Below are 8,370 nucleotides of genomic sequence, written 5' to 3'. Positions count from 1 at the left end.
GAAGTTAGCGTTACGTCACAAGGTGCGCTATCCCATGCAGCCGAGTGCGGCCGGTGAGTTCCAGAGGGAACAGGGTTAATGAAGCTCTACGTTAATGTGCCGGGTGGCGGCAGTAACCAGGCGGGCAGAATGTACGAGTGCATAGGTAGTGCTCTTTCATGTCTGACTGATGTTGGTTTGTATCACAATAGCACATAGGGTTAGCTTGCTTTGAATGATCATAGGCGATAATACATTTCAGTGTATTGTGTCTTGCCCTTTAGTAATTCCGGTGCACGCTTAGGGCACAAACAGGCTGTTCTGTTCAGTGTTTAGGGAATGGGGATTTCTTTCTTGGACCAGGTTTGTCCTTACAGAGATGCTCTTGAATACAACGCACCGGCGTCTCTCCGTGCGGTGCCATAGCCACTGTGGAATCTGGGCGGGGACGAATGGCCTTGCGTTGCTTAGGTGTGGCCTGCTGTCGATCGCTCCAGCCTGCCTGCAGTGCTCGGACGCCTCCATGCCGCCTGCTATTGGTTACTGTGGTTCGTCTCGCCCCGGCCCCGCACCAGGCTTCCCGCCCCATCACTGAGGCTAGAGGCCGCCAAATGTTCGTGTGAAGTTCCGTGACTGCAGGGTGCATCATAACAGACTGGATAATCATAGAATTGTGCTTACAAAGTGCTCTGCACGACCCTGTAAATGCAGAGAGATGACCGCGGCCTCGTACTTGTGTTTTAATGTGTGCTTTATTTTTCTTCTGTTTCAGATTCAACCAACTCGGGCGACAACATGTACACATTAATGAACGCAGTGCCCCCGGGACCCAACAGACCCAATGTAAGGATCCGCATATTCCGCTTGTTTCAGTAAGAATTGCCAAATTAACGGATGGATCCGTCTCGGATCCCTCCTTTCATTAGGAACTGCATTGCACTTCTATCGTTAGTTACAACTAGCTCGATGACGTCGAACATTAATGAATGTATTCCTTTTCTATTACTGGCTTCTTTACTTTAACTGTTGATTGCATTGTTTGTCACACATATGCTGGTACAACGAAGCATGTACGTTTGTATGTCAATGTACATGGAATGTTAATAAGACAGCGAGAGATACAGGGTACAGGTATTGCATGATGAGAGCACTTGTTCTCTTAGAAACAGTCTGGAAATAAAACATGTTGTGCTGCAGTGGCAGCTGGTGAGTGCAAAAAGTGGTGAGGCTGAAGTCCATACACAGCATTGCACCACACAATTGAGCATAGCGAGCAAACCGGATGCCTGATTTTCTCGGAGAGTCAGGCTGGGAAGAGAGGGCGAACACAGATGTTCATTTTCACTTGACTCAATAGTTTTCTTTTTAATCAACCTGGAGGATGAAAGGCTCCGTTATGTGCCGTGGGGTCAAATACAGATCATCCATCAGCTTTGTCAGAAGGCTTAGTGGATGCATTAGTCCAATGAGCCTTCGGACCCAGCTAAGAGGCCTGAGACTGACCAGAATCTCTTCAAACCTTCACCAATATTTCCAGGATATGATCAGCATAATTTCTCATCAACTCACATATTTCCGTCCAGCCATACACACTCATTTCCCCACTAAACTATATACTCCCATCCACGCCCTCCCCATTCTGCTGTTTACCCACTAACTCGTACTCCTTCACGCACTCAAGCATACATTCTCATCAAACTACCTCCCACTCAGTCACATTGCCTTACCAGCTCACTGTTGTATTTCCAGTTATTAAAATATGTTATTGGAGGCAACAGGTTGCGTTCATTCAATTCATTGTGTTTTAACAAGCTTTCTTCTACCTACCTTATCATTCCCCCAGTCATACACTCAGTTACTCACTCAACTACTCACTCAAAATCATTCACCTACCTACCACATTCAACAATTATTTCACCCTACCACTTTACGTTGTTCACCTACCCACTCATATTCACCAATCAAGCATCAAGATTCACACGGTCATTCATCCAAATCGTATTACCATTACATCTACCTATTTACAAAGTCAACCCCTACATTCAATGCCTCACCCATTCACACAAACACACCAAACATCACTCATTGGGGAACAAACAATTTAATAAATAAACAGTTGCACCTTGTAACCACTTTTTTTATTCTCCTTGCAGATTACATCTAGTGTCACAATTGGCAAATATAAACTGCAATTGAGAAAAAACAACCACATGCAGTTGTGTCAGTAAAATGTTTTGCACTAACCCGATTAGTACTACTAGAAAGGAAAATGAAAGGCAAGAGAAGGAACATATTTTTTCTCCAAACTTACTTGGGCAGTTTTTTTTTTTTTTTGAGGCAGCTGCTGATCTGTTCATCTTGATTGTAAAGGTTAGGTCACAGTTAACAGGATTTCATAATTTTTTTGATACAGTTTAATATAGCGGAACTCGACCTGTTCGAGCTTTTCACATGTGCTGTTGTGCTGAGCAGAAATGTGCTTGTAAATTCAGCAAATCTAGTGCGACCTGACACCACAGACCTAAGAAAATAATTTTGGCTGCTGCGTCTGTTGGAATCGGAAACATCCTAAACACACCCTTTCACATCTTGTCACGGGGTGGAGTTTGGCCAGTCAAGCTTGCTGGTCCCACCTCCCCCCGTGACATCACTACTGAGTGACATGCAAGCTTGTGAAGCCCGGGCTTGACAGCTAAACGCCCGAGGCGGTTTTCAATTTGCGCACTGGAAGAAGGTGGAGAAATTAGAGCAACGTCACCGCGCTCTGAGGAAAAGGCCAGGGCCGTGCGTGGATAAGTCCTTAGAGAATCAGGCACATCCTCACGAAGGGACCCCCTTGCAAAAATGCTGAATAGTGCGGCAACCTTAATTTCAAGTACGCTTTTTTTACAGTACTTAAGCTTTTATTCTTCTAGAAACTATTAAAGTAAAGGGGGCGCAGCCCCTATGCCCATATACAAGAGCCGCCGCCGCTGCTGTTGTGCTGTCTATAGAACACAGAGGTTGTGGAGTTTGCCTGTATGTAGGAAGCTGGCTCTTTATGTAATGTATCAAAATTTGATATACCATGTAAAGAGTCCAGGGGTTCCCTTATAAGTTGACAGGGACTTGCTGTGCAATCTCAGAGTGTGGTCGAGCAACCTTGAGCTTAACACAGAGGAGTGTAAGACATTTGCAAATGCACACAATGATCAATAAACGACACACAACTCAAGAAGGATATCTAGAACAATTTATAAAAATAGCAAGTATCTTTATGTATGTTTAGGCATCGGAGAAAAATCTTTCAGGTAAGTACATTTTCAGATATAAATTCTTTTCACTTTAAAAAGTGGACACGGTCCAATTTCTGAGTTCTGCAATGTTATCCATGGAAGGAAGAACACTTTATGCAAACAGGTACAGTACTTTGACTTACAGGATCAATCTCCAGGAGTTAAGGTGAGTGGTGAGCAAGGTCCAAGGCAGCACCAACAGTGCACCGTCAGTGGCACCAGGGCGGCAGGGTGCAAATCAGTGTGACAGGAGCCTAATGCGTTTCAATGGGGATCGGTCTCTGTAAAAAGAGGCTGCAGGCTCCGGCTAGGAAGCCAGTTGGGCTGAACTAGCAAGTGATCTCAGGCCTTGCAATGCTCGGAGACTGGAGACACCTTTGGTCCTTTTCTCCAGAGGCGACAGGTGCAGAGGTGTCTTTAGGTGTCAGATTTTTCTTTGTCGAGGAGTCCAGAAGGGATGAAACCACTATGGGCTGGAGCTCTGGAGGGATGAGGAACCCTTTTGGCACAGTTGGCTCACTTCAGCTCGGGCTGGAGGCGACTGGTGCAGGAGCTGCATTAGGTGTCTGGTTTTGGCAGTTCAGAGGCCACAGAGTCTTCTCCTTTGGAGTTCTTTAGAACAAGTCCGCTGTTCACAGGAGGTCTTGAGTCTTTTTCATAGGTAGGAAGTCCTCCCAAGTTTCTGGAGTCAACAGATGCAGGACGAGTCGACTTTGGCGCAGTTTGCGTCGAGGGCTGCATGCAGTGAGGCGTTGATTGGTTTAAGTCAGGCGCTGTCTTCAGTCTTCACTGCTTTTGCGACTCTTCGGTGTCCTCTCTTCTTAGGTTGTCAGGATTTTCTTCTCTGGTGCCAGGGACTGCCCTGAATACCGAATTTAGGGGGCGTTAGAGGAGTGAAGGGTAGTAGCCAAAGGGCTACTAACCCTGGGTCACTACGCCTCCTATATGACCACTTCCTGTGGGAAGCAGGAATAACCCGTCATAGAATTCCTAGGTAGGCCTTCACAAAGATGGCTACCTCTTAAAATGTGTGTCCTCCTCACAGCACTAGTTCGGGTGTGGCATGCCTACTTGACTGGATAATATTCTTGCCTGTACAGGGCTAAGTGGGCTCTGGACAGGGGGGGTGGCTTCCTCTCCTGTGAGGGCAGCCAGATTTGCGTTCTCAATGCGGTGGCTCCTTTGAAGCTCACCAGACAAGGAGGCTAATCAGCAGGTCATCCTGTGGGAGGGGTGTTAAACCCTCTTCCTCTGTAGGCTTTTGTTCCTGACCTCCTGAAGGCAAAATGCTCTCACCCTAGTAGGTCAGAAACTTGTCTCTGGTAGCAGGCTGGCAGAATCCAGTCAGCAAACTCACCAGAGGCTAGTAGGTTTTCAAGGGGGACTTCTAAGGTGCCCTCTTGGTGCATGCTTTGTTCAATCTAACACTGGCATCAGTGTCAATTAATCAGGACGAGATGTTTGGTACCAAACATCCCTATTTTCAGTGAAGCCATCATCTAGCTGGGGTACTCTTTCACCAGTGTCCTGTACATGGTTTAAGACTGCTTCCCTGGTCACTTGCACTGGCAGCAACAGGGCTGACCAGCACAGGGGCATATCTGCTCACGCCGATATGCCCTCGCATATAATATTAAGCACCCTGTCTTAGGTTTGTCAGCCCTGCTGTAGGGGTGACTTACAAATATATGCAGTGGTAAGGGTCATGGCACACCGGGATGTCTGACATGTTGGGTTTTCACTTTTGTCTGCACCGAGACACTCAGCCTGCAATGGCAGTCATGCATGTGCTTAGTGAGGCATTCCGTAGCATGGCACAATTTGTGCTGCAGCCCTTGGGGACCCAGGGTACCATTTACCAGTGACTTACAGAGGGTGGTAAAGGATTTGCCAATTGGGGAAAAATTGTGCATTTTTAGGGGATGAAGACTGGTACAGGGGACTTAGTTAGCAGGAACCCAGTACACTTCAGTCAAAGTTGTATCTAATAAAAGGCAAAAAGTGTGTGTGTTGGGAATGAGAAGGGGGGGTTGCAACAAAAACCCACGTTCTTGCAATCTATAAGTCTTTATCACTTCCCAGTAGAACCCTTTTAGCACACTTACAATAATGAAAGATTGAGAAAAAAACATTAAGGTTCGTGTAGTTTGTATGCAGGTCTTTGACGCCAGTTCTTAACTCACTGTGCTATGCTATATTACCACGGTTGTAACTTAAGACCTACATGTAACACAAGGAGCTCTGCGACAAAAGCAGTAAACCATTGAGCTAGCTGCATAAAATGCAAATCATTGACCCGCATATTCCTTGTTGGGCTTTACCCTCCATGCTATTTTACGTTGAGTCAAACCTGTGACTAAATTGCAGACCGATCTGGGTGCACATGGATCCCTGCAGCAGGAGCTGAAATCCTGTCAGGTATTTTAAAAAGCAGCCTGTTTCGGACCAATTAAGTAAGCTAGAACAAATGTATCACATTTTTCCTAGTTGGCAATTAATTTGGGCGGATTTTTTTAAAAGTTAACAAATAAGTTGTCTGGTAGATCATGCTCCTCTGCCCCCTTGTCACACTCTTTCTGCCCCACACTACGACCGCCAATGTATGGGTTCTTGGAGTAAATTTGCACACGCAGAAGGGTAGGAATTTCAGCTTTTCTGAGAGGGGCAGCTTACCGAGTACAAATAACACCCACAGATTTGTATGCTCATGGGTATTTACATGCCGACAGTTCTCCATCCTAGAAACACAGACATTGGCTCATATTTAAGTTAGGACTAAGGCCATTACCAGGGTCTGAGGGGGCTTAAGGGGACCGCCATTTTCATTATGAGTCTAGGGAGGGTTTCCAGAAAAAAAATATTTTCCGCATGGAGAGAAAGTGTATTTTCGTCATTTACACGTCTGGCATAGTATTTTTAGGATTGTTACTGAATCCTATAAAGGCCTGTTCGAAATTAGCTCCTCGCATGAATTTATGGGGACAAATTTTGGACTTTAATGTTTGGCTTTTTTTTATTAGAAATTACGGTTCCTAGCGACGACTTCAAGTTCTTCCAGAATGATTGTTTTGTTCCTTTATACATTTTCTCATAGAAGCCTGAAAATGGCTTTTGAGTCAGTAAGTTCACAACTCTAAGAAGCCACCTGCATATGCCTCTTTAGGAGAGTTCAAAATTTAACTCCAGTCTTATGTCCTTTTTAGGGTGTACCTCAGCTTAAATGTACTTTAAACACAAAGGTCTGTATACAGAATCCAGATTTCTGTTGGTTCAAAACACAGGCTTTGTTAATGCTTTCTGTGAAAGCCTACCCACATGCCCGGCACAGATTCTTTCACGGATTAACATGCTTTATTCCCCATCATCAGACTTGGAATTACAGATACGTTTAGGTAGCAGTTTTAAGTTACCCTAGCTAGCCTATCAACTTCAGTGTGTGCCCAATTCAAAATCCACATCATCTTCTGCCTCATTAAACACTATCTTTTGACTAAAAATTAATCAGTCACTACTTCTAGTTGACTGCATTGTCAACTACCACCTCATCAGTGACCCTCTTGTCCGCTTCATTGACTGCATTATCAAGCCAAATCTTGTATAGATTCTGTTAATTAGTTCCTTCGGTCTCCAGCCAACAAGAACTACCTTCTGATTTATCAGTAATTCAGTCTGTCTCTTCTCTGAGGATTCCTCAGGAGCTCCAGAGCAGGTTCTGAAGAAGGAAGAAGACCAAGTGTCCTACTTCGAAGATGGACTGGAACAGGACTAACATAGACCATTTTAGAGGAAAAATAGGACGAATGGAAAGTTGATGTAAACATTTGCCTGTTTAGCTATTTTTGCAGTGCATACTGCATTTTCACGATTGATGTCTGAAATGCCAGCACATGATGAATCTGTTCAACAGGGGATTTAACTGTCCTTCTGCTAGCCTTAGTGATGTTCTGATGAGTAGTACACATTTTTTTCATTTGGCTGTTGATGCCCAGCCTCTTCTCCCACTGTTTTTCTGTCTGTTGCTCCTGCTCCAAAAGCTCCTAAACTGTTGGTTTGATATCAACAGTTTGTTGCCTCTGCTTGAAAAACTCCTGCACTGTTGGCTTGATGCCAGCAAAATGGTGAAATTCTGAGCTAAATAAACGACTGCGGGCCTTATATTCCCAATTTCTTGAAGCCCAGGTCTAGACCTGAAACAGTAAATGAACCTTTGGCGAGTCTTCATATGTGAATAGTGGCAGAGAAAATCAAGAAGAGGGTGAGTGGCTTCTTCTGTGCCAGATGGAGCTCTTATAGACTTGTTTACCAATGACTCCACTTCTTTGTCTGGTGACACCTAATGGAAGGTACTGTTATTGTTTTGCCTCTCTCTAGATTCTTTTGTCAACCATCTCTAGGAGGAAAGTGTTGTGGCTAAGAAATCTGGCTAATGCTCCCACAATCTTTGGGAGGATGGAGTGGTAGAATGCAGCATATTTTTGGCCACAATACCAGATTAGACTGCCCGAAGTCAAGATGTCATCAGAGAAGCTGCTTAAAGGTGCTCCAAAAATTCTGCAAATATTTTTGCGCTGCAACCTGACTTGATTTATGTTGTAGGGCTATCATGGCTGCCACGGTATGCCATGGATATTTTGGCTCTCTGATTGCCAAATACGAAACATCATTGTCCACTTCCAGTATCTCCTTCCAGAATATGAAGCAACAGAATCTCATGCAGTCATACAAGCGGGCAAGCTGGCACCAGTTAGCATAATTGATGCTGCAAAGGAAATTGCTAACTCTGGAAATAAGCAGCTGGCTAGTAAGGCGGTTCTAAATGAAAGGTTGCCTTTGTTACACAATTTGTTTTCCTGACATACAGGAGATAATTCTGGACCTGTCTTAGGATGGCAAGGCCCTCTTAAAGGAATGTATCGTCGAGGATTTGCACACAATTCGACATTTGATGGATGATGGGTTATTGAATGTTCTTTCAGATCCATAAATATGTCTGCTAGCGTGCGGGTGTTTCATCTTGACTAACTCTTTCCTGAACTTGTGTTTTTAGAGGCACTCCTCCACACATTGAAGCCTAGGTTAAGGCTGTCTGAGAGAATGATAAAAGGCTTTGATTGAG

General features: G+C 44.6%; 1 protein-coding gene across 7 annotated transcripts in view; it reads left to right on the top strand.

The window, feature by feature from the left end:
- Positions 1-8,370, top strand: part of SSBP2 (single stranded DNA binding protein 2) — a 787,338-nt gene that overhangs the window by 716,171 nt on the left and 62,797 nt on the right. For all 7 annotated transcript variants that reach the window (XM_085632417.1, XM_085632415.1, XM_085632414.1 and 4 more), the window contains one exon: positions 752-822. In XM_085632417.1, coding sequence (XP_085488543.1) covers positions 752-822 — 71 coding nt within the window. The remainder of the gene's footprint in view (positions 1-751; positions 823-8,370) is intronic.

The sequence above is a fragment of the Triturus cristatus genome, chromosome 2_1 (genome assembly GCF_964204655.1).
Source record: "Triturus cristatus chromosome 2_1, aTriCri1.1, whole genome shotgun sequence".
Taxonomy (NCBI): Eukaryota; Metazoa; Chordata; class Amphibia; order Caudata; family Salamandridae; genus Triturus; species Triturus cristatus.
This window is presented reverse-complemented; position numbering and strand designations above follow the sequence as displayed.